The sequence below is a fragment of the Anomaloglossus baeobatrachus genome, chromosome 5 (assembly GCF_048569485.1).
Source record: "Anomaloglossus baeobatrachus isolate aAnoBae1 chromosome 5, aAnoBae1.hap1, whole genome shotgun sequence".
Classification (NCBI taxonomy): domain Eukaryota; kingdom Metazoa; phylum Chordata; class Amphibia; order Anura; family Aromobatidae; genus Anomaloglossus; species Anomaloglossus baeobatrachus.
This window is the reverse complement of record NC_134357.1, coordinates 204,461,015-204,487,890: the sequence shown is the minus strand read 5'-3', so window position 1 is coordinate 204,487,890 and position 26,876 is coordinate 204,461,015. Positions and strand designations below refer to the sequence as shown.

At 42.8% G+C, this 26,876-nt stretch overlaps 1 protein-coding gene across 2 annotated transcripts in view; it reads left to right on the top strand.

The window, feature by feature from the left end:
* Window positions 1–26,876, top strand: part of KAT6B (lysine acetyltransferase 6B) — a 745,545-nt gene that overhangs the window by 588,439 nt on the left and 130,230 nt on the right. For both annotated transcript variants that reach the window (XM_075349101.1, XM_075349100.1), the window contains exons 13-14: window positions 7,396–7,630; window positions 7,903–8,062. In XM_075349101.1, the coding sequence (XP_075205216.1) occupies window positions 7,396–7,630; window positions 7,903–8,062 (395 nt within the window). The remainder of the gene's footprint in view (window positions 1–7,395; window positions 7,631–7,902; window positions 8,063–26,876) is intronic.

The following is a 26,876-nucleotide window of genomic DNA, read 5'->3' as shown; positions in this document are numbered from 1 at the left end:
GTTAATGCAATGCGAGACTCTCACAAGTGTGACTCCGGCTTTATGGTGCGCTCACACGAGTGGCATGAGTATCGGATTTCATCACCTGGCAGCCGCACACTTTCCTGACAGGAGCATGCTTCTGCATGCATGTCTATGCAGCTGCACGCTCGTGTACGGAGAGTATTCGGCTGCCGGGTGATGCGATGCAATACTCGTGCGAGTCATATGATTCGTGTGAGTGCACCATAAAGTCACGCTTGCATGAGTCTGGCATCGCATTACCCGGGACGGCCTGACGCTCTCCAGTCATGAGCGTGCAGCTGCATACATGCAGCCAACCCGCTCCTGTAAGGAGAGTGTGCGGCCCTGCTGGATGATGCAATGCGAGACTCATGCAAGTCTCTTGCAAGTGTGACTCCGGCATAACAAGAACTGCATGCGGCTTTTAGAAAAACCAACCTGCGGTCCCCCCCATTTTGATACCCAGCCAACATAAAGCTGACAGCTGGGACTGTATTCTCAGGCTGGGGAGGTCCAGCCTAAAAATGTCAGCATGCATCTGCCCAGAATTGTCGCATCCATTAGATGTGACAATCCCAGAGCTTTACCTTGCTCTTCCCGATTGCCATGGTACGGTGACAATCGGGGTAATAATAAGTTAATGGCAGCCCTAAGCTGCCGCTAAGTCCTTAATTAGCCTATGACACCCTGATACTAATCAGTAAGTGACACTAAATAAACACAGACACTGAGAAAATCCTTTATTTAGAATGAAATACAAAAAACACCCTCTTTCACCACTTTATTAAGCCCAACACACCCCTGCTGATGCGACGTAATCCACACGAGGTCCCACGACGATTCCAGGTGTGCTACATCTGTGTCACAGTGAGCGGCTATAGAGCACTACCGATCGCTGTGCGCTACAGAGACTGAATGAGCCGCGTTGACTGATTGGAGTCAAATGGGGTCACACAGGCTGGAGGCACATCTGACTGCAACCAATCACAGAGGCAAGACCGGCAGGTGGGTGGGGAAAGCAGTGCTGAGTGCATATGGACGAGCAATGATGAGCGGAGGCCGCAGAAGCAGCGGGAGCAGTGTACAGCTGCGAGAGAGCATCGGTAAGAATGAAGTGTCCTCTTCATTCTTAAACCAAAAAAGAGGACTTTTGGGCACTGTTCACTGACGCTTGTTATCTCCATTCGCACACACAATTGTAATGTGCTAACACCGATAGAAGCATGGATATCCAGGCAAATCCTTAACATCCCGGTGTGCTCATTCAAAGGCAAAAACGCATCAATTGTAAAACTGGAAGGATTGAAGGCACTCACCGATGTATACTGTGCAGGAAAACTTTATTTTCAGTGGAGGTTACATGGAAAGGTTTGCGGGGAGGGAGGGAAACACCATACTTGTCAGACGACGGCCGTTTTGCACTTAACTCAGTGCTTCAGCTGGTCTATTATAAATATTTATAAATCCATGAATCCCGTGGTCGACATCACTTAATTAAAATCTGTTAAAAACACTACACAACATAATACAAACTAGAAAGTATTAAGGCTGCTTTCCATGCAGGGACATCGCTAGCGAAAGCACCCGCCCCCGTCGTTTGTGCGTCACGGGCAAATCGCTGCCTGTGGCGAATAATATCGCCGGTACGCGTCACACATGCTTACCTTCCTAACGACGTCGCTGTGGCCGCCGAACAACCTCTTTTTTAAGGGGGCGGTTCGTTCGGCGTCACTGCGACGTCACTCAGCGGACCACCAAAAGAAGCGGAGAGCAGTCGCATTCACGTCACTTTCACCTCATTGCCGGAGTACGCAGGTACGTTGTTGTTCGTCGTTCCCGGGGTGTGACACGTACCGATGTGTGCTGCCTCAGGAACGATGAACAACCTGCATCCAGCACGAGCAACGATGTTTTGAAAATAAACAACGTGTCAACAATCCACGATTTGGTGAGTATTTGTGATTGTTAGCGGTTGCTCGTAGGTGTCACACGCAACAACATCGCTAACGATGCCGGATGTGCATCACAAATTCCGTGACCCCGATGGCATATCGTTACATATGTTGTTGCGTGTAAAGCGGCCTTTAGATAAGCGGATCTTTAATCTAAGAATACAATTAGATCATTTTTCTCATTCAGACCTAGTGGACCTATAGCATTAAATTTAATAATATCCTGTGCTTCTTTTCTAAGAAGAAAATTATGTGTGTCTCCACCTATTGCTAATGGTTCCACTAGTTCCAAACCGGCAAAAGTCAGAACATTGCGATCAGCATTATGCTCATCTCTCACATGTTTAATCATTCTAGTCACTCCTATTCCACTAGTAATGGAGTTGCGATGTTCCCTGAAATGCACGAACAGTGGTCTGGTTGTCTTACCAATATAATAACTCTCACATGGGCAAAAAATTATATACACGACCATTTTGGTTCTACAGGTGATCAGCTGCTTAGTAACATGCCATTCGCCTCCTATTGTAAAGGTTTTAAAGTAAGACAATCAGACCACTGTTCGTGTGTTTTAGAACCAACAGTGTGATTTTTGAATATTTCTATTTTCAAATATGCTTTTGGGCTTGGACCAAAACAGACAAAATTGTATTTCTGCTAGATCTGTGAATTTAAAATAATAAATATTTATTTATTGTGCATAAATTCAAGAAATGTGTCTAACCTTGTTTTGATTATACAGTATAAAGAAGGAAAATACATTTCTATAGCACATTGTGATATTGTATACATTGTTGTAAACAGTTATCATTGGAAACAAATGATGGATTTATGTTTTTATATGGGTGATTACTTTTAATCTAACTTTTGGGAACGAGTCCTATGTATTTTTTTAAGTGAACTTGTCATGTCCCTATGTGCTATTAACTTGCAGAAATCTGGTTAATCAGCAGGTTAATAGTGCTGTGGAGGTGCCCAGCCTGAGGTACACTGAGAAATGTAATAAAAATAAATAACTAAAAAAAAAATAAAGTACATTTTAATATTACACATTTTTCTAAATACCTTTTATTTAGTAAAAATGTACGAAAAAGGTAAAAATTTGTACACAAATATCAGGATTTGAAATTTGTCAACTCCCAGCAGTTTCCCAGCTGTCCCACATGTTAGTGCTGGGAAAGGGCTGCATAAAGATGTCTGATGGAGACAGACATCGGGTGAGGGCAGCTTCCGGTCAGTTATCATGAACGCACATTCCTCTGTTCATTGAACCTGACAGGACAAACAGAGGAGCAGAGTGCAGACTAAAGCAGGAGAACCTTTCTAGCTGATTGAGATTGAACATTTATCAGTCTGACAGGTTTCTTGGAGGGCAGTAAGACGGCATGATGCTACTGGAACAAACTGTGCTCCTCTTGTCCTGTCAGGTTTGGTCTCCGACAGATGTCTGTACGCAGCCCGTCCTAAGACCTGTGACGGCTAGGAAACTGCTTGTAGCTGAAATATTTCAAATCCTGATAGTAAGATAACGAAAGATTACATTTTTGCTACAATTTTGCTAAATAAAAGTATTTGGTAAAATGCGTAATATTTAAACATACTTTATTTATTTTAGTTTTTTATTTTTACTACATTTCTCACAGTACCCATTTCAGGTGTTGCACCTAAGAGAAAACTAAGTTTATTCCTTTCAGCAGCCTCCAGCTTTCAATCCTAGAGATGAGCCAGTGAGGAGAATACAGTGAGCTTCAGCTATAATTGTCTCAGCACGGTGGCTCAGTGGTTTGCACTGGGTCCTGGGTTCAAATTCCACCAAGGACAACATCTGCAAGGAGTTTGTATGTTCTTCCCGTGTTTGCACGGATTTCCTCTATAGTCTCTGGTTTCCTTCCACACTCTAAAGACAAACTGATAAGGAATTTAGGTTGTTGGACAGTGGGGACCATTTGGGACAGTGATGATCACATCTGTAAAACGCTATATAAGTGAGTAAAATAAATAAATAAATTGTCTGATAGCTGGCTCTACATAATGGAATTGTCAGGCTGCCAGCAGGGGGAGCTGGATTCCTGCAGGGAAAGACACTACACGGAGCTGAATGAGCAAGGAGGGGAACTCCCAGTGTGGGCTGATGTAGTGTCTTCCAGCATCAGCCGGACAGCTGAAGCTGTGGGGCATGCAGGGGATGGTCAGACGGGATTGGGTCATACACAGTACGGGCAGCAGGAAGACTGGAGGAACTAGCAGAGGAGGAGTCGAGATCAGGGCAAGGTCAGTACCAGAGCAAACAACCGAGTGGGGATGTAGGAAATGGGGGGAACAACCGGGGCTATTGTGCGAAGGAAGGATGTTGGACAGAGGAAAGGCAGCATGACTAGGGGACAGAACACAGACAGAGGCTTAGGGCAGAGAGAGGGAACGGATCAGGATCACACTTACAGGGACCAGCACTCACAGGCAAAGCAGCGCTAAGCTTATAGCCGGCGCTGGTTCCCCGGAGATTACAGTATTTAAAGCATCTCAGCTCCAGGAGTGAGGCCCGGGAGAAGGCTCCACCACCTAGCCATGTGGACGGGGAAGGGAAACCGTGACAGGAATTTAATAAAAGAGATATAAAAAATAGCAGACAAAAAACACACACAAAATAGAGTAGACATGAGATCAGCAGTAGTAAAATAAGAGCAAAGACTGGCCACTTTTGACCTAGAAACAAGTCGTTTTTAAGGGTATGTTCACACGGACATTTCTTAACATCTACTAGTCTCTTCTCTTTTTCACTATTTAAAACTTTGGGTGCTCCCAAAAAATTCCGATCCTATAAAGATAATCTGTAAAGCATCAGATTTTTACTGAAAAATTGCTATTATTGAGACGGAAACTGTATTTGTAAATTTTATTCACTGCTGATGTATAAAAACATATCCAACATGGATGTTATACAGCTGAAAAATTATTTTTTTGCATGAAAATATGACTTTTTTTATACTCTTGTGTGAACTTTTTAGTTTCTGCTCCAAGTTTGACACTGGTTAAAAGTGCTGGAAGAGACCGTAAGTGCAAATAGGGTCTTATCCTAAAAAACTGTTAGCAAAGATGCTGTAAGGGTAGACTCACCTGGTGTGATTGTGAGAGTCTTAACCACTCTAATGGCGTAAATACGACAGCAGCTGAACCCACGTGAAGATGCAGTTCAAATATGGAGAGAAAAGGGTTAATAAACCGCGCTGCCGTAGAAAGGAGGATCCATATAGAAGGAATGATTTTATTTGTCTACGCATTTCAAAGCCATATGGCTTGTTTCTCGGAACAAATCATATACTATGATTTAATGTGTCCTGAGGAAGAAGCCATAAGTCTTTGAAACGCATAGACAAATAAAATCATTCCTCCTACATGGATCCTCCTTTCTACGGCAGCGCAGTTTATTAACCCTTTTGTCTCCATATTTGAACTCCAAGTTTGACACTGTCAAAACACAAACTCCACAAGAAATGCACCTCAAAAACATGTTACGTCACCGCCGGAGTCTGCTCCAGCGACTTCTGCTCCGATCGCCAGGCGACGCCGTGTTCCTGCCGTGGATGGTGCTGGTGATGGGAGAGGAGTCGATGCCAGCGGCACCGGTGGGCGCAGGCTCAGATCATCCACTGGGCTGGGTTATCTTGGGATCTGCAGTACCACTGGCTGACTGTGGGTGGCATGTGTCTTCCAGCTGAAGTTGCCAGCGTTCAGCTACAGCCAATGGGAAGACACCACACCCTTCTTATTCCCCCCCCTGTCACATGACCACTGCCAGAGATAGTTCTGTACTCCTGGCTCATGTGCTGTTTGTATTTTGATTCCTGTGTGCTGACGTCTGTGTGTTTTTTGACTACCCTTCTGCCTGCTGCTTTTGTACCTCGCTGCCCGACCCGGATTTGACCTCTGCTACGTTTTCTGTTTACGTCTTTGCCTGCCGATTCTGTCCCTGTTCTGCTATTCCTGGTTTGACCCTGCCTGACAACTACTCTCATCAGACTGCAGTGTGACGGGGTGTACAGCAGAGCAAGGAGAGACAACAGGCCGAGGATGATCCAACAGGTTTACTAACAGGAATACAGGAACAGCACACGACAAGTCCAAAAAAACCAGATTCGGGGGCACCTCCCGATAATCCAAAGTGCCAGATCACGACGTAATAGTCCTTTTCAGAGTCCCAGGAATCCCACACAATCCACTGGACAGCGAGATCTGTCTGCAGATTCAGATCTCGCTCCCTTCCTCTTCAAAGCTCAGCTCCCAACTGCACTTAGAAACAGGAGTGTATTGTCTGAGCTCGTGGGCCCGCCCCTCAAGGGTAGGGGTCTATGCAATGGTTGGGCCCACTAGAAGATTCTAGAAGGTTGGTTCCGAGATGTCTACAGGTTTGTGTAGTTGGCGTTATCCACTGCTTACGAAACAATGGGAAGTTCCCCTGGCTGTGTGGACAAGAGATAATTGCATTATGGGCCCAGAGACACAGGAGATGGGGGGAAGGTATGGTTACTTACATCCCAAGACATTTCAAAGTGTTCAGTAAGTACAACCAAAGGAAAGTTACATCACATCCTGACATAGTATTACAGCAAATACAGTGAGAAGGTAAAATACATCACATGGCATCTTATACAAAAAATATGGGATGGAGAAAAGCACATACATCATGACATGCAGCCTTCCACAGGTAGAAATCTCCAGTGCCCTGTGTAATTCCAAATCCCTGTATAGGGGTTAAAGGGTTTCAGGGTTCTGGGGGTCCTGCTTGGTGAGGGGCTTCCCCCTAGTCTGTCCATTACATCCCACCTGAGTCTGTTGATCCAGGCAGGTGTTACACATGTACTGCCACTTCGTTTTTTCCATGACAAGGCATCCAAAATCTTGTCAGGAAAACACTCTTAAATCTAATATGGACAGCAGAGTGTATTCTCAAATTAAATTGATAGAAAGAATATTCAAAGATTATCGGAAATATTTTTTTATAAGCATTTTGGAGCAGATTTGGATCATCTAACAAAAACTTCCCTGTGTGAACATAACTACAGTTTCTAAAATGTTGTCCTTTTCTTTATCTTTCTGAAATAAACTGTTTCTCACTATTACATTATATGGACACCACATGATGGCCCAACTAGATACTCTCAGATGACCACTGCGTTTTAAGCCACTGACCATGCTGAGATAGGACAAATTATTTGAGTGTGAAAAATATACTGATTATGTGGGGAACATTGGGAAAGATAAAGCCTGACATTAACTTGACATTAACTTCATAGGCTTTTACACAATGGTAAAATGTTTCTTATGAATAATCGGGCTTCTCCTTGAAACTATGAACTTAGAAATATTACTGCTTGACAGCTGGTTATGTTTTATGTGTGTGAATGTGTTTCTGTTGTTCCACTCCTAATTTATCTTTCTACAGGTTACTTGTTATCACGCTGTGAGGGGCAAACAGGCTCTCCTGAGAAACCCTTATCAGATTTAGGACGCCTATCCTATCTGGCCTACTGGAAGAGTGTTATCCTAGATTATCTGTCTACTCATGGGAACTTGAAACAGCTAAGTGTGAAAGGTCTAAGTCAGTCAACAGGAATGTGTCCTCATGACATCGCCACTACATTGCAACACCTCAACATGATAGACAAGAGAGGGGACAGGTGAGCATTTAGCCCAGAAATGGCATGCTGCTTTATGTATCACGTGTTGATGGAAGTACTAATTCATTGAGAAACGGCCAGGCTATCTGGTTACAGGACTCATTAGCAAGTGTCCTCATCCCTTTGTTGGCAATTATGCCCGAGACGTTGGTGTGTAAATGTTAACACCACAATGTGGAGCTTGCAAAGCACTAGGAAAGTGTGACACTTGATTTTAGTTGCACTTATTGATGTCTTTTTTATAAAGTTGTTTCATAAATATTTTATTACAGATTTGTTGTTATCCGTCGGGAAAACCTCATGGACAGTTGGATGTTAAAAGTTAAGTCTCAACCTCTGGTAAATGTTGTGGATCCGGATTGTCTCCGATGGACACCAATCATCTCACCTAATTGTGCTGTGTCTGAAGAAGAGCAGGAGGTGGAAAAGGAGGTACTCTCTTTGCTTCCTAGGCAGCCTTTCCTGGTGCTGTTACTATCAGTCATCTTAGGTAATTAGTATTTAGGATAGAACTGACAAATTAAAGTTTTCAGCTATCTTTTTGGATTGGAGATTTTGTGTTTCTGATAAAGATGCAGCCAAACTAACAGTTACCTGTCATAGGAACAGCACTATCTTAACACTGTACAGGCTGACTGCATTCCAAATAAATAATTTTTAACCTGGCTGTCATGTTATCTCAGGTCAGGAGACCTAGTGGTCTGGCCAGAAGTTGCATAGCAATCAAGGTCCTCATTTCACGGACTTGTGAATTTGACCTAATGCTAAGTTTAGACAGCCAAATTCAGGCCTATCACATCTGCAAATTGTGGATGCGACGGGATACTTTTGCATCTCTGTATGCTTGTCTGCATAATGCTCAGTCCAGGAGCTGTCTGCCAATACATGCACATGCTGTCTGCTGTGTTATAAATGTGGCTTAGTCGTGACATAACACTATGTCAGTGCCATCCCTAGAACAGGCAAGGAAGGCAGTGATGTTGAAAGTGAAGTCATTTAAGTTAGTAACACTGGCATTGTCCAGCACCTGCAACTTGGGAAAGAAGCAAGCAATAATTATTTAGAAAAGACAACATGCTGTCAATCTCGTTATTTCTATCCGCCGTTATTTATCCTCATTATTTCTTACCCCTGTTATTTATCACCTCCATTTATCACCTCCATTATTTATAACTAGCCAAAGAAAATAGACAGCAGAGGGTTGATATCATCAGGATAAGAATGATTATAACTATTGGCTCGCAACCCCCAGGATTCATACATCACATTATGTGCTCCATTTCTGTCCCTTGCCTCTTTATGATGTTCTGGAGTGATAGCAATCAGGATAATGGTTAGTGGTTGGTGCCAGAGTGGCGCCCCTGAGGCTTCAGTTGCCACAGAGGTACTGCATCTCAGCCAGAAATGTGGTGCCCCATCCTGGGTAAAGAAGAGGACATCCACTGGTAAGCACACAAAACACACAACACTCTCAGTTAGCAGCGCCTCACCGGGTCAGGGTTGGGGTTTGGTGCCATTAAAGCTATGTATAGCCACCACTGGTGATGATACCTTCCTCCCCCTAATCCAACAGAACCTGGGGGTGGAGTCTAGTTAGTGAGAGGACAGAGTAGTGAATGGGAGAGTCAAGAAGGAGCAGTGGATGAGTGAAGACCTATGGTCTGGAGCTGGTACAGCTCGACCCAGGCACGAGCCAGAAGGGGTCCTAGAGTCCACGGGAAAGTGCACCATACACCCATGGTCTTGTTCCACATACGACATATTGGAGTGGAGGGACTTGGCTGCAGATGGGGATCCGGTCTCTATACTAGAGGAGAAGAACCAACGTGCTCATCTAGTAAAACCGGAGGCCTAGGTCACTTCAAGGGCCGAAGCCAAACCCGCACACGAATCCGCTGGAAGGTATCCACATAGGGCCAAGGGATAGAGTTTCAAGCCACCCGACAGCGTCCGCGGGCACCGACTCAGGGCACTGTGAGCGTAGACGCGGGACAGGTGGGAAAGAAGCTAGCGCAGGAAGACGACCAGGGAAGGAACATAAGATAGGTGAACCGGCCTTGACCTCCGGACTACCCGGGATCGACTGAAGCCGATCACAGTAGAACCCAGCACTCCAAAGGCGATCACTGACTGGTCGTGTGATGTTGGAACCTGCTACAATGAGTAAAAACCTTGAGACTGCATCCCTGTGTCGCTCCATTATTCACCTGCGCCTCCAGCCCTGCATCCCCGCCATCACAGACTACTACTCCCAACCACCCTGGGGCCCAGCTCTAGCTGTGGAGAGCTATACTAACCAAGCTGCATCCCAATCTGCCCCAGAGGTCTCATCCCGCAGTGTTAGCTATCTCTGGCTGAGTACCACAGGTGGCGTCACAAACTACCATCCATATAATTTTCCCTTTTAACTTTAACTGACACCGCCGGGGTCACAGAACCGGGCCTTGCCACCGCAGTGTCCCAGAAACAGAACCGCGGCCCAGTAATGAGTGCCCCACGGCCTCTGTGCGGGCGTGTCACCAGTCTTCGGTGTGTCCTAAAACACATCTGATCTTCTTAAAATAAACTCCCCGATACTGTCTCTCACCATTTTTATTAAAGAAATAGTCATGGCCGAAAGTGTTGGCACCCTTGAAATTGTTCCAGAAAATGAAATATTTCTCCCTCTCTGATACTCAAACTCACAACCCCCATGTTCTCAGGCAGCATCTCTAGCTTTGAGTTAAAGTCCACACTGATGAAAATAGGAGGATTGGGTATATTTGAGTTCTAAAAATATATATAAACAAAAAACACTAGCGCTCACACTAGGATGAAATACAAAATATCTTTATTGATCTGACTGTAGAGCTGCAGGTAGAAGGCAGGGTCCGTGTATCCCTATCAAAAGAAAAATAAAAAAATTATAAATATTAAGGATCTACTGCGCTTCTAAGATAAACGTTAACAAGGTTGCTAGCAATAATAGGGTACTTTCCTGTAGGAAAATGTGCCCTATCCGATTTAAAAAGAAACTGGCTTTGGTGGGTTAAAGATGGAGGCTTTAACATGAATCAGTCTGGAGATAGGAAAGAAAAAAAAATAGTGGGGGGGGGCTGGTAATTCAGGAGTCTAAGACTAGGGTGAGATATTTGTACCCTAATAATAATGAATAAGGAATATATAATTCAGCTCAGTGGCCCTGTGTGTTGAATTCCAAAGCTGCACAGACTTGCAGGAGCTGTACCTGCATGCACAGAAGAAAACCAAATGAAGTGTCCGGCACTGAGGAAAATGGAGTTCAGTCAGGTAAATTTCCAAATTTTGTGTGTTTCAAATCAAAGAATACAAAGATCCAAATGGACACTCCATACAAAGAAGAAAAATGTACATAGCTATGTCAACTTTTCTTCTTTGCATGGAGTGTCCATTTGGATCTTTGTATTCTTTTATTTGAAACACCAAACGTGGAATAAAATTTGGAAATTTACCTGACTGAACTCCATTTTCCTCAGCGCCTGACACTTCATTTGGTTTTCTTCTAATAACAATGAAGGAATAATGATGGGCGAACCCGAACTGTAAAGTTCGGGGTCCGTACCTAACGCATAGTGTTCGTTCACACGATCCCGAACACAATCTTTCCTGGATAGCTCATGTTACATTTCGGGTCCAGTTCAGGTCCAGGGATTGTAAAAATTATTATGATTATGCTTACAGGTCCAGCGACGCATCCTGCAGACTCTGTCTCCCGGCCGCTTCTACTTCCCGGCCCGATCATTGTTGTGCCCACAGGTAACCACCACTGACTACAGGACCTTCCATGATGTCATAGCCATGTGACCAGTCTGGTGTGAATGTTGTATTACCTCGTGGGTTACAGACTGTTCACATGATTAGGACATCATGGAAGGTCCTGTTAACTTGGGGGGTATTCACTACACTGCTTGTCACTCGGCAGTGAATGGCCGTGTTCGCGGTGTCGTCAGGGTTCAGCCGAGTTCATGGCTGCCAAGGACTTGATTGAACTTTGACTGTCACTGTGCGAGTCTTCCATCGGTATCACCCAGCACGGCGAACAATATCCTGACAAGAGCGGGTCAGCTGCATGTATTTCCATGCAGCTGAGCCGCCCCTGTCTGGAGAGTGTCAGCCCATTCCGGGTGATACCGATGCGAGACTCGCTCGAGTCATACGCAAGTGAAACTCCGGCCTCAGTGTCAGCCTGCTTCTCGCTCTATAGAGCCACTTGTCTTTACAGAGCGATGAAGCAGAGCTGACAATGCTCTCCCTGCTTCTCAATCTGTATAGACAATTGTCTGTAAACAGCGATGAAGCAGAACTGACAATGCTCTACCTGTGGACTACATTGAACTAAGGATTTTTTTTATAATAAAGATGGCGTCTCTAAATTTTTTTTGTTTTATTTCTAGTAAAAAAAAATTTTTTCTGTTTTTTTTTATTGTTTACTAGAAATTCATAGTGGCTATGTGTAATTTGGCGTGACATCATGAATTTCGTGCTTAGTACCAGCTGAGAATACAAAGCTGGTATTAACCCCTTTATCATCCAGCGTGCCACCGCCATAAGGGTCACTGGACCAGCCAGGTAAAGCACTTGGAAATGGCACTAAGAAACAATGTGCTATTTCAAGGGGCGGCTGTGGGCTGCAATTTTTAGCGTGGGGGGCCAGAATGCTTGGGCCTTACCACGCTGAGAATTACAGCCCTCAGCTGCCTGGGTTTACCTGACTGGCAATCAAATTATGGCGAGAGCCCACAAATGTTTTTAAATAATTAAAAAAAATATTAATGGGCTTCCTGTATTTTGATTGCCAGCCAAGGTAAAGCCAGGCAGATGGGGGTGGCAGCCTGTAGCTGTCCGCTTTATCTGCTCTGAGAATCAAAAATAGTGCTGAGCACTGCGTCATTTTTTTTAATTATTTATTTTTACACTACTATATGTGTAAGGGACCCAACAGCCAATCACAGACGCCTACCACACAGAATGGACGTCTGTGATTGGCTGTTGGAGTAACCTTGAATCTGGCCATACATTCTAGATGCTACAATGTATGGGCTGTTTTCAGGTTACTCCAGGATCCAATCACAGACGCCCATTCTGTGACAGCATCTGTGATTGTCTGTTATTTTAACAGTAAAATAAAACAACAACACAGAGAAAAAAAATATGTTATTAGAAATAAAACAGAAGACATTTAGGACTCCATCTTTATTACTCAAAAAAACCCTCCGACTTAGTACAAAGGCGGGCGAGCATCTTAAGCTCTTCTACATCTGTGCGAGGAGACAAATACAGGTCTGCTCACACAGACTCAGCTGATAGCAGTTAGAGACTTCACCCGAGTGCATAGCTGAGGCTGGTCAGCTGTGCCCTCGGGTAACCAGCACTGACTACAGTGACGTCATATCCATGACGTCATAGCCATGTGACCAGTTTGTAACCCACGAGGTACAACATTCACACCAGACTGGTCACATGGCTACTCAGTGGTGGTTACACGGGGGCACAGCAATGATTGGACCCGGAAGCAGAAGCTGCCGGGAGATAGTCTGCAGGACACATTGCAGAACCTGTAAGTATAATGACAATGTTTATTATTAACTATATTCTTTATTTTACAGCCCCCCGCCACCCCTGCCCCATCCCAAAACTGTAAAGTCCAAGTTCAGTGTTCGGACGCAAGTTCTTGTTATCTCAGAACCTGAACTCGAATTTTACAAAATGTTCGGGCTAGTCCCCCGAACACGAACAACGGTGGGTTCTCCCATCACTATGAAGAAATAATGGCACAATACCTGATAAGTGCTGATTATTTTGTGGGTATTGTTGATACCTTGATTAGATGATACAACTTATAGTCCTGATAGAGAAAATAGTGAGAAGCTTGTAGAACTAATCACATGTAGGCTGTAACAAAAAAGCCAGAGGAATCTGAGGAAGAAGGCTCGCAAGCCTTTGAAACTAGTTGGACTATTTTTTTCCTACAGAGGCTTCCATAAGCCTGAGCATTGTGATGTCACCTGCTTTCCTGCATCTCGTGTCTGGTATCGAGGAACACCTTTGGCCGAGGCCCTGGTTACCAACACGTGCCTTTGCTCTCCACACTACCTCGCTGGTCTGTGTTCTTGGCGTCCTGCTGAGACCAGCCGGTGTATTAACTCTCCACACGCACTTACAACTTCACGCCACAGAAATTGTGGACTTACATTTTCAAGGGGACACTTCTCAAAAGGCAAGTAATATTCTTATTAAACCGCCTGTACACATTTTTTTTTGTTACAGCCTACATGTGATTAGTTCTACAAGCTTCTCACTATTTTCTCTATCCAGGACTATCAGTTGAATCATCTAATCAAACTCTAAACAATACCCACAAAATAATCAGCACATATCAGGTATTGTGCCATTATTCCTTCATTATTATTAGGATACAAATATCTCACCCTAGTCTATCATGGACTTCTGAATTACCCCCCCCCCTCCTTTTTTTTTTTTCTATCTCCAGACTGATTCCTGTTAAAGCCTCTATCATTAACCGACCAAAGCCAGTTTCCTTTTAAATCAGATAGGACGCATTTTCCTACAGGCAAGTACCCCATTATTGCTAGCAACCTTGTTAACTTTCATCTTAGAAGCGCAGTAGATCCTTAACCCCTTGACGACCACGGCCATTAAGATTACGTCTTAGTGGTCATCGTGTTAATCCCCGCGGGCTGCTGTAAGCAGCCTGCGGCGATCAGCGCACATGTCAGCTGATTTCTACAGCTGATATATGAGCCTGCTAGGCACGAGCGGAATCGCTATCCACCCTTGCCTTTTAACCCCTTAAATAGCACTATCAAGGTGTGACAGCGCCATATTAATGGCGATAGCGGTAGATCCGTACTTACAGACCGATACCGAAAGTCACATGATGTGATCACGTGGATCCGGAGGTTGTCATGATAGCACAGGGTCATGTGATGACTCCTGTGCTCACATGACTCAGGTCCTGTAAGAAACAGCCGTGTGCTGCTTGTTACAAGAGATGACAATTTCTCCCGGTCTGAGTGATTCTGCTCTGATTGAGAGAAATGAATGGGCTATCAGACTGCTGATTGTTATAGTCCCCTAGGGGACCTAGTAAAATAAAAAAAAAGTTTTAAAAAATAAAAAAAACAAAAAAGAAACCTAAAAAGTTCAAATTACCCCCCTTTTTGCCCCATTGAAAATTAAAGGGTTTAAAAAAAAATACACTTATTTGGTATCGCCGTGTTCAGAAATGCCTGATATATGAAAATATAAAATCAATTAATCTGATCGGTAAATGGCGTTGTGGCAAAAAAAATTGGATCAAAATGTACCATCTGCGCAAAAATGGTACTGTTAAAAACGTCAACTCGAGGTGCAAAAAATAGGCAATCATTGAGCCATAGATCCCGAAAAATGAGAATGCTCTGGGTCGCATAAAATGGCGAAAAATGTACGCCATTTTTTTCGGACAAACTTCTGATTTTTTTTAACCCCTTAGATAAAAGTAAACCTATACATGTTTGGTGTCTATGAAATCGCACCGACCGCAGGCATCAGATTGACACATCAGTTTTACCATATAGGGAAAATGGCGTATAAAATATCTCAAAAACAGTAGTGCAATCGCACTTTTTTTTGCAATTTTTCCGCATTTGGAATTTTCTAGCCGCTTTCCAGTACACTATATGGTAAAACTCATGGTTTCATTTAAAAGTACAGCTCACTCAGCAAAAAACGAGCCCTCACTTGACCATATTGACTGAAAAATAAAAAAGTTACGTCTCTTGGAAGAAGAATTGCAAAAAAAATGGAAAGCGCAAAATCAGCCAGTCATGAATGGATTAATATTTATACATTTTATACTTGAGTTCTATTGCAAACAGTGAACCTAGAAGCAGATTATACAGGTACATAAACATACATTGTACATAGCAGTGTATTTCTATGCCCCTGTATTCTAGAAGTGAAGAAAAAGTCACATCTTTTTGTTCTTATAAAACTTCTAAAATAATGACAAACAATTAAAAGTATGTAATTTTTTTATTTTTTGGGTGTTTTACCCAGGGACTCGAACCAACAACCTACAAAATTGCAGGCAGGAGCTAAAGCTAAAAGCTTCAGGCTTTGCCAATATCACATGCAGAATGTTGAGTACTTGATCTACAGTGCAGGCTCCACAGACAGTCTATACAGGTACAGTCATGGCCAAAATTGTTGGTACCATTTTAAATTGTTCCAGAAAATAAAGTACTGCAATTATACATGTTTTGTTGTACATATGTTTATTTACTTTGTGTTTTTTGGAACAACACAAAAAGAAAAAAGAAGCAAATTGCACATAATTTCACACAAAACTCCAAAAATGGTCTGGACAAAATTGTTTGCCTCTAAACTTAATATTTAGTTGCACACACTTTGGAAAAAAAATAACTTCAATCAATTGTGTCTCTCATATTTGAAGGGTGCCGTCTTCAACAGCTATTTTAAGATCTCATTGCTGCCACATCAAAACTCTCCAGTGCTTTGTTTCCATCCGTTTCTGGGTGCTTCTTAAAGTATATTTAGGGTCATTGTCCGCTGGAAGCACACAAACCCAGCTTTGTGACACTGGGCATTATATTGCAACCCAAAATCCTTTGGTAATCTTCAGATGTCATGATGCCTTACACACAGCCAAATAAGGAATAACGTTTGAAACTCCATTCTATGTCTGAACTGGATGCAAAAACCTAAAAAAAAAATCACTATATGGAGATAAGGTATGCACACCAGTGACTATGCAAGGGGAATACATGTAATAGCAGAAACTGCTGTGTGAATACTGACATGAAAAATTCAATAGCTATATGTGAGAATGAAATGTGAAAAATGGAACCTGCATTACTGCCATGAACATATGAACAAAGAGAAATTTAGCTACTGAATTGATCAATGCAATAGAGCCCCAACACTACGCCAAAGTATTTCTCTACGTTGGGATCCCTAGCTTGTGTGTGTCCTCTCATGCAGTTAAAAAACTTACCGTGTATGGGAAGCTGAGACCCAGGCTATATATGCGTATAATGTGGATTAGCAATAAGTGTGAGTGGGGTGGGTTCACAAACGAAAAACTTCTAACAAATAAGGAATAACGTTTGGAACTCCATTCTATGTCTGAACTGGGTGCAAAAACCTAAAAAACATCACTATATGGCTAGGTTCGCACACTGCGTCTTTTTGACGCTGCGTTTTTGTGCGTTTTTGGCCGCTAAAAACGCACAAAAACGCACCTGCGTCGAAAAAACGCGTCAAAAAACGCATGCGTTTTTACCGCGATTTGGTGCGTTTTTGGCTGCGTTTTGCTGCGTTTTTGATCTCTGCGTTTTGCTGCGTTTTTCCAATGCATTGCATGGGGGGGAAACGCAGAAAAACGCAGGAAAGAATTGACATGTCCATTCTTTTTTTTCAAGCTCAAAAACGCAGCTTAAAAAAACAGTTGTGTGCGGACAGCAAAATTGAAAACTCATAGACTTTGCTGGGGAAGCAAAGTCATGCAGTTTTGAGGCCAAAAACGCACCCGATAAACGCGCAAAAACGCCGCGAAAAACGCACTGTGCGCACATTGCCTAAGGAGATACACACAGCCAAGACACCCAATGCCAGAGGCAGAACTTCTTTGAACCTTCAACATACACTGATGAGCAAAAGGATAACAATGTTGTGAACTTTTGACTTTCAGGTTCAATATCTCACCATCCACTACAGATTTGAACGTGAGGCTACCTTCATTTTATAGTCAATCATCTTGGCTAGCTTATATATAAATTTGACTTGCAAATATTTAACATATGATTAGTTATGCAGATTCTTGTCATGTCACTGTATTTTTGTTCCTGTTGGTAAAAATATATATTTTTTCTATACTACAAATTACAACCTGTTCTCACATTCCATAATAGCTCAGTGTGGTGTTAGGTTGATTCTCAAGCAACAGGTCACTGATTGAAATCAAGTAGCAGGCATGAAAAAGATTTCTGAAGACAAGAGAAATCGCATCATTCAGCTCATTAATTAATAGTGGTCACTCAGCCAACAAAATTGCCATCATCATGTGAGTGGTGTGAAAGTTGGAAGAATACAAAATTTCAAAACATTGTTACCCTTTTGCCAGTCAGTGTATTTGACTGTAGGTACTGTGTTCTTTTCTTTGTAGGCTTTATTCAGTTTTTGGTAAACAGTAGAATGATGTCCTTTACCAAAAAGCTCTATCTTTGTCACATCTATTCACAAGACACTTTTCCAAAAGCATTGTGGCTTACTGGTACATTTTGGCAGAATGTAATCTAGATTTTTTTGTCTCCTCCTCAGCAGTGGGGTAGTTCTGTCTCCTGCCATAATGTTTCATTTTATTCAAATGTCGACAGATAGTTCACACTGATCTGGACTAATCTTTCATCAATTTCTCTCTGCCGTCCATTTCCAGGGACATTAACTACAGTGTCTTGGGTTGTGAACTTCTTGATTTATGTTGCGCACCATGGACAAATGAACACTAGCATCTCTGGAGATGGACTTGTAATTTTGAGATTGTTGATATTTTTTTTAACATTTTTGGTCGTCAAGTCCTCAGACAGTTCTCTTCTCTTTCTGTTCTCCAATCTTAGTGTGGCACACACAGACACACAATGCAAAGATTGAGTCAACTTTGCCCCTTTTTATTAGGATTCAGGTGTGATTTTCATATTGCCCACACCGCTTATTTGCCACTGGTGAGTTTGAACAAGCATCACTTGCTTGAAACAAAGTCATTTACCCACAATATTGAAAAAGTGACAACAATTTTGCTCTGCCTATTTTTGGAGTTTTGAGTGAAATTATATCTAGTTTGCCTTTTTTCTTTGTTTTTTTTTGTGTTTGTTTTGCATTGATCCAATACACACAATGGAAAAACACGTGTACATCAGCAAAATGTGTAATTACAGCAATTTTCTGGGAGAAATACTTAATTCTCTGGAACAATTTCAAGGGTGCCAAAACTTTTGTAACAAAGGGAAAGTGTTGCATAACCAAAAATATAGCCCTTTAAAAGTCAACTTTATTCAATTAGCTTTAAAATATCCAAAAAACCACAGTACAAATAGGAATTCCAAAACCTCTTGTGTGAGTTGGAATGAGGTACATATGTATGTCCTAAATATTCTGTCCACTAGTTATGTATACCCTGCCCATATGTGTTTGATCACTTTTTCATGACTTTTGTGAGGGCGAGATAGGGAATTTCTAGTGATAGCCGTCGGTGAGTGGGGGCGCCATTTTCATATCTAATTAGGGAGCCGACCTCCGCGGTAGGTAGTGGGCAGGAGGGAGGTGTATCTATTAGGGTGTGAACTTTACCCTCCTCCCTCTTTCTTTGCACTATTTGCACTGTGGTTTTTGGATATTTTAAAGCTAATTGAATAAAGTTGACTTTTAAAGGGCTATATTTTTGGTTATGCCAACAAGACCCCATATGAAAAACTTAATCAAAGAGATTTTAAAAAATGCATTCAAGAAGCTTCTTAACCACTCAGGCGCTTAACAGCCTCTTAATTTACACAGTTTCACACATATGGCTGAAAACTACTGTTTGTGCGCTCTCCAGAGCAGAATGTCAGTTGTCATTTGGAGCGCATATTTGTTTAAAATAGACACCATGTTGTATTTGCAGAGTCCCTTAGGTGCCAAAACAGGAGAGACCCCTCACAATTGCACCATTTTGATAACTACAAGCTCTAAGGAATTTATCTATGGGTATAGTGCGTATTTTGTGGGTGGCACAGAATTTTATAACATTGGGACATGAAAAGCAAAAAGTAATTTTTTACATTAAAATGTTACATTTGCTCTAAATTTTTTAATTTAACAAGGGGTAATAGGAGACCCCACAATTTGTTACTTCGTTTCTCTCAAACATGGCAATGCACCATTTGTGGTCTCAAACATGTATTTGGACACACAGATGGGAAAGAGCGCTGTTGGTCTTTTGTATGCAAATTTGTTTGTAATGGATTGTGAACAACATGTCACATTTGCACAGCCCCTGATGTGCTAAAATAGCAGACCACATGACAACTTCTGCTTTGGCACTTTTTGGGAGGGAAGGCGCACTATTCAACTTTTGCAGTGCAGATTTTCCTGAAATAGCTTGTAGATGCTATTTGCAGAGCTGTAAAGTTCAAGAACAGTACAATGCCCTACAATTGACTGCATTTTGGAAATTACATACCTCTGGTAATTTATCTACAGGTGTAGTGACCTTTAACATGTAGGCATTCTTCTGTCAAAACAATCTGAAGTTTATTGATCTCCATAAATGTGCACAGTTCTCTAAATGAAACACAGCCTTTTTCCGGCACACATTAACAAATAACAAAACAATAACAGTCACAGTCCTGTTTTAATAAAGTCAAAGCAATAGCAGTGTCTCACCCAGGCAGCAATCCAGGTCCTCCTTTAAGGTATGCACACACGAGCGTGTAAAACGGACGAGTGAAATGTGAGAAAATCTCGCATTGCACTCTGACCAATGTTAGTCAGTGAGGGACAGCAGTTTGTCAGGTTTTTTCTCTTCCAGAATCTGGATGTGAGAAAAGTCACAACATGCTGTGATTTCATCCAGAAAACGGCCGAGACTCGCCAATACAAGTCATTGGGTGCGAGAAAAAAACGGACGTCACACGGACGGCACATTGACCATCCTAGTGACGTCTGTTTTTATGGATAAATTCTATCATGTAGCAGAGAACACTGTAAATGCTCCTGTAAATAACTGTAACTGGTCCTGTAAATGACTAATAGCTGCTGAGCAAAAAACAGATTGCACACGGACAGCACACTGAGAGCACACAGATGACAAGTGAGAAAAAAATCGCCCTACTCTCCTGGACGAGAATGGGACTGATTTTCATACGTTCGTGTGAGTCCAGCCTTAGGTTCAGCGTGCTCACATTTGCAGCTTACTCAGCATAGCTCAATTAGTCCCAGTTTAGTCATACAAAACAACTATGTGTAACAAGTAATACTTGCCATTTGGTTCACACCACCTTGTGCAGTCTTTCCCCAGCTCAAACTAGGCAGGTGCATCTAATCAAACCCTGCAGACAGTGGCGTAACTAGAGTTTGATGGGCCCCGGGGGCAAAGTTTGGACCTGGGCCCCCTCTCCACCGACACTTGAGGAATGGGATAATGGCACCGGCACTCGGTGTGCAGGATAGTATGGCTGACACTTCGCTCTTTCCCTCAACACCTAGGTTTCCCCGGATCTGAAATCCCTCTGTCTATCAGCACCCAGCATTCCTATGTTCTGATATCCATCTTGTCCTTGGCACCCAGCTTTCCCATGCTCTGCTATACATCTTTCCCTCAGCACCCAGTTTTCCCATATAAGAGCATGGGAAAGCTGGGTGCTGATAGATATATAGCAGAGCATGGGAAAGCTGGGTGCTGAGGGAAGGAGCCTTTTTCCCTCAGCACAAAAAATTACCACCCCATGCTTGTGTCTTTGTCCCCCCTCATATATAGTTCTCCAAATACAATAATGGTCCCCACATAGCCTTCCATATAGTATAAAGGGTCCAACATAACCCTTTTTATATTAGAATGCACCCCTATAATCCTCAATGTATTATAATGTATGTTTAAAGTAGCCCTTATAACCCTCCAGTTATTCTAGTGCAACTCCCATAGTCTTCCATGTATTATAATTCAACCCATAGAATTCCATATATTATACTGCACCACATAGTCCTCCATATATTATAATACACTTCCATAGTCCATGTATAAGGTAGCCCCCATAGTTCTCCATATATTATTATAACCCAGCCTCCATAGTCCTATATGTATTATAATGCAGCCCCATAGACCTTCATATTGCATTATACAGCCCCATAGTCCTCCATGTGTAATGCAGCCCCATAGACCTCCATGTGTAGTGCAGCCCCATAGACCTCCATGTGTAGTGCAGCCCCATAGACCTCCATGTGTAGTGCAGCCCCATAGACCTCCATGTGTAGTGCAGCCCCATAGACCTCCATGTGTAGTGCAGCCCCATAGACCTCCATGTGTAATGCAGCCCCATAGACCTCCATGTGTAATGCAGCCCCATACTCCTCCATGTATAATGCTGCCCCATAGGCTGCTGGCTACCGTGTACTCTCTGATTAAAAAAACCCAAACAAACAATAAGCCCTCACCTCTCCTCATTCCCACGCTGCTCCGTCCTCACCTCTCTCCTCCTTCCCCTGCAGCTCCGATCAGTGTCCTCCCGCCCTGCGCTCTGCAGTCTGAGCCCGGGCTGCAGTGTGACATCGAGCGCAGACACGGGGATAATGATGGAGCATGGAGCGGAGCGCTCCGCTCCATGCTTTACCATTGGTGTGTGCAATGACGGGTGAGGGGGAGCCCGATGCCACCGCTGCTGACACCGGGCCCCCTTGACTCATATAGTGGCTGCGTGGTCTGCCACAGAACAGCACAACTTCTCTCTCATAGGCACCTTCATGTAGTATACAGCCCCATATAGCACAGTACAGACCTAGAAAGTATTAAGCACCATCATGTAGTATACAGCCCCTATAGAGCACAGTGCAGAGCCAGATAGCATTAGGCACCTTCATGTAGTATATAGCGCCATATAGCACAGTACAGACCCAGATAGCATTAGGCACCCTCATGTAGTATACAGCCCCATATAGTACAGTGCAGAGCCAGACAGCATTAGGCACCTTCATGTAGTATACAGCCCCCATGGTCGTCTGGCCACAGTGATGAAATCCATACTCACTTCTCCTCGTTCCCCCCCGCTGCTCCGGTCTCCTCAGCGCGTCCACTGCTGACGCTCACTCTGATCTCACTGCAAGCACACAGTGATGACGTCACCACGCTCCGCTGCAGAGTTGTCAGAGCGCCGACAGTCACAGCGAGAGAATGATGAGAGAGGGAGCACGCTGCTCCCTCTCTCATCATTGCTTTCAATTATATTGGCAACTGCGATACCGATACAATTGAAAGCGCGATCCTCGACGGGGGGGAGGCTGGTGACCGCACGGGCCCCCCTGAGTAGCAGTACACCACTCCTGCCACCGCGAGTGGGCCCCCCAGCAGCCCAGGGCCCCGGCATTTGACCTTGATTGCCGGGTGCTGACGCTGGCCCTGACTAGGGCTAGTGTAGTAGGGCTATCCACGAGCTCTCTGCGGGTTGTAGTGCTAAGAGTGCTTTGTACACCTCCCGAATACCACAACAGGCATCCTCCCAGCATTGTTCATCCCCTAAAATCCCACCACAGGCTTCCCGAAAAATCGCACACCACCAAAAATACAACCACAAGCTCCCCCCTCCAGCATTGCACACACCCCCATATCCCGCCACGAGCATCCGCACAGCCTTAAATGTACATTAAAGGAGTAGAATGAAAGCCGAAATGTATAAAATTAAACTTTATTATTTAATAATATATGTGAGTAATAAACCAAATAGCCAGTAGGTGGCACCACAACACCATGATACAAAAGCGTGTCTAAGGGTACTATCACACATTTCTTTAACATGCATCCTGAATGTTTTTTTAACGCAAAAACGGATCCAGTACAAATGCATTTTCATTTCATTGCATTTGCAATGGACTCACGTCAACATGTGTTCACATGCGGTTGCGTGCAGTACAGTCAGGAACCAGTGACTTGCAGAATTTTAACTTTTTCAAAATCGCTACTTGTAGCGTTTTTGACCTGCATCCAAATACTGCATGTCACTGGAACCTGACTGTACCGCACGCAATTGCATGTGAACGGTGGTATGCTGATAGAAAGGATCCTGTTTGCTCTACTGACCATGCCCAGAAATCAGCCTGGCATGATCACAGAGAGTCTCTCTCTCTCTCTTGTCTCTCTCTTCTCTCTCTTTCGTCTCTCTCTCATCTCTCTCCCTTGCTCTCTCTCCCTCGTGCATTTGCAGGCTGTCAGGTCAAGTTCCACTGACTCCCGATCACGACGTCCGCCAAAAACATATTAAAAAAAGCGTAGTGTGAATGTACCCTAATATTGATGTTTTAAAACATAATTAATACGTATACAGTGCACATATATTAATGCTACGATGGTATGATAAAATAATAAGTATACTGCAATGTAAGTAGTGTATGATAACAAAACCAATCATGCCAAAATGAGAGTAAATAGTACGGTAATGCCTGTATCAGTAAAGTGGTGCCACAACCCCCTCTCCTGATACAGGTGTTGATATCATGGTGTTGTGGTGCCACTTAGTGGCTATTTACGATAACAGATTTTTAATTTTAAACAATAAAGATTAGTTTTCAACATTTTGGTTTTCATTACACTTCTTTAATGTAGGTTTGATTATTCTCATGGCGCTTGGCCATTTCATTTTATAGTCCACATTTTTTTCAGCACATAATTTGCAGTATTATTCTATTGTGTGCTGACACATTGCATATATATATATACAGTTAGGTCCAGAAATATTTGGACAGTGACACAATTTTCGCGAGTTGGGCTCTGCATGCCACCATATTGGATTTGAAATGAAACCTCTACAACAGAATTCAAGTGCAGATTGTAACGTTTAATTTGAAGGTTTGAACAAAAATATCTGATAGAAATTGTAGGAATTGTACACATTTCTTTACAAACACTCCACATTTTAGGAGGTCAAAAGTAATTGGACAAATAAACCAAACCCAGACAAAATATTTTTATTTTCAATATTTTGTTGCGAATCCTTTGGAGGCAATCACTTCCTTAAGTCTAGAACCCATGGACATCACCAAACGCTGGGTTTCCTCCTTCCTAATGCTTTGCCAGGCCTTTACAGCCGCAGCCTTCAGGTCTTGCTTGTTTGTGGGTCTTTCCGTCTTAAGTCTGGATTTGAGCAAGTGAAATGCATGCTCAATTGGGTTAAGATCTGGTGATTGACTTGGCCATTGCAGAATGTTCCACTTTTTAGCACTCATGAACTCCTGGGTAGCTTTGGCTGTATGCTTGGGGTCATTGTCCATCTGTACTATGAAGCACCGTCCGATCAACTTTGCGTCATTTGGCTCAATCTGGGCTGAAAGTATATCCCGGTACACTTGAGAATTCATCCGGCTACTCTTGTCTGCTGTTATGTCATCAATAAACACAAGTGACCCAGTGCCATTGAAAGCCATGCATGCCCATGCCATCACGTTGCCTCCACCATGTTTTACAGAGGATGTGGTGTGCCTTGGATCATGTGCCGTTCCCTTTCTTCTCCAAACTTTTTTCTTCCCATCATTCTGGTACAGGTTGATCTTTGTCTCATCTGTCCATAGAATACTTTTCCAGAACTGAGCTGGCTTCATGAGGTGTTTTTCAGCAAATTTAACTCTGGCCTGTCTATTTTTGGAATTGATGAATGGTTTGCATCTAGATGTGAACCCTTTGTATTTACTTTCATAGAGTCTTCTCTTTACTGTTGACTTAGAGACAGATACACCTACTTCACTGAGAGTGTTCTGGACTTCAGTTGATGTTGTGAACGGGTTCTTCTTCAGCAAAGAAAGTATGCGGCGATCATCCACCACTGTTGTCATCCGTGGACGCCCTGGCCTTTTTGAGTTCCCAAGCTCACCAGTCAATTCCTTTTTTCTCAGAATGTACCCGACTGTTGATTTTCCTACTCCAAGCATGTCTGCTATCTCTCTGATGGATTTTTTCTTTTTTTTCAGCCTCAGGATGTTCTGCTTCACCTCAATTGAGAGTTCCTTAGACCGCATGTTGTCTGGTCACAGCAACAGCTTCCAAATGCAAAACCACACACCTGTAATCAACCCCAAACCTTTTAACTACTTCATTGATTACAGGTTAACGAGGGAGACGCCTTCAGAGGTAATTGCAGCCCTTAGAGTCCCTTGTCCAATTACTTTTGGTCCCTTGAAAAAGAGGAGGCTATGCATTACAGAGCTATGATTCCTAAACCCTTTCTCCGATTTGGATGTGAAAACTCTCATTTTGCAGCTGGGAGTGTGCACTTTCAGCCCATATTATATATATAATTGTATTTCTGAACATGTTTTTGTAAACAGCTAAAATAACAAAACTTGTGTCACTGTCCAAATATTTCTGACCCTGACTGTATATATATATATATATATATATATATATATATATATATATATATATATATATATATATATATACAGTGCCTACAAGTAGTATTCAACTCCCTGCAGATTTAGCAGGTTTACACATTCGGAATTAACTTGGCATTGTGACATTTGGACTGTAGATCAGCCTGGAAGTGTGAAATGCACTGCAGCAAAAAAGAATGTTATTTCTTTTTTTATTTTTTTTTTTAAATTGTGAAAAGTTTATTCAGAGGGTCATTTATTATTCAACCCCTCAAACCACCAGAATTCTGTTTGGTTCCCCTAAAGTATTAAGAAGTATTTCAGTATTTCAGCCACAAAGAACAATGAGCTTCACATGTTTGGATTAATTATCTCTTTTTCCAGCCTTTTCTGACTAATTAAAGCCTTCAGCCCCCGGGCACTTTCCGTTTTTGCGTTTTTGTTTTTTGCTCCCCTTCTTCCGAGAGGCGTAACTTTTTTATTTTTCCATCAATCTTGCCATATGAGGGCTTGTTTTTTGCGGGACGAGTTGTACTTTTAAATGAAACCATAAGGTTTACCATATAGTGTACTGGAAAACAGCAAAAAAATTCCAAGTGCGGAAAAATTGCAAAAAAAGTGGGATTGTACAATAGTTTTTGGGATATTTTATTCACCGTGTTCACTATATGGTAAAACTGATGTGTGGGTATGATGCCTCAGGTCGGTGCGAGTTTATAGACACCAAACATGTATAGGTTTACTTGTATCTAAGGGGTTAAAAAAATTCACAAGCTTGTCCGAAAAACGTGGCGCACGTTTTGCGCCATTTTCCAAAACCCGTAGCGTTCTCATTTTTCAGGATCTGAGGCTCAGTGATGGCTTATTTTTTGCGTCTCGACCTGACGTTCTTAACGGTACCATTTTTGCACAGATGCTACGTTTTGATCGCCTGTTATTGCATTTTGCGCAAAATTTGCGGCGACCAAAAAAACGTAATTTTGGCGTTTGGAATTTTTTTGCCGCTACGCCGTTTACTGATCAGATTCATTGATTTTATATTTTGATAGATCGGGCATTTCTGAACGCGGCGATACCAAATATGTGTGTATTTTTTATT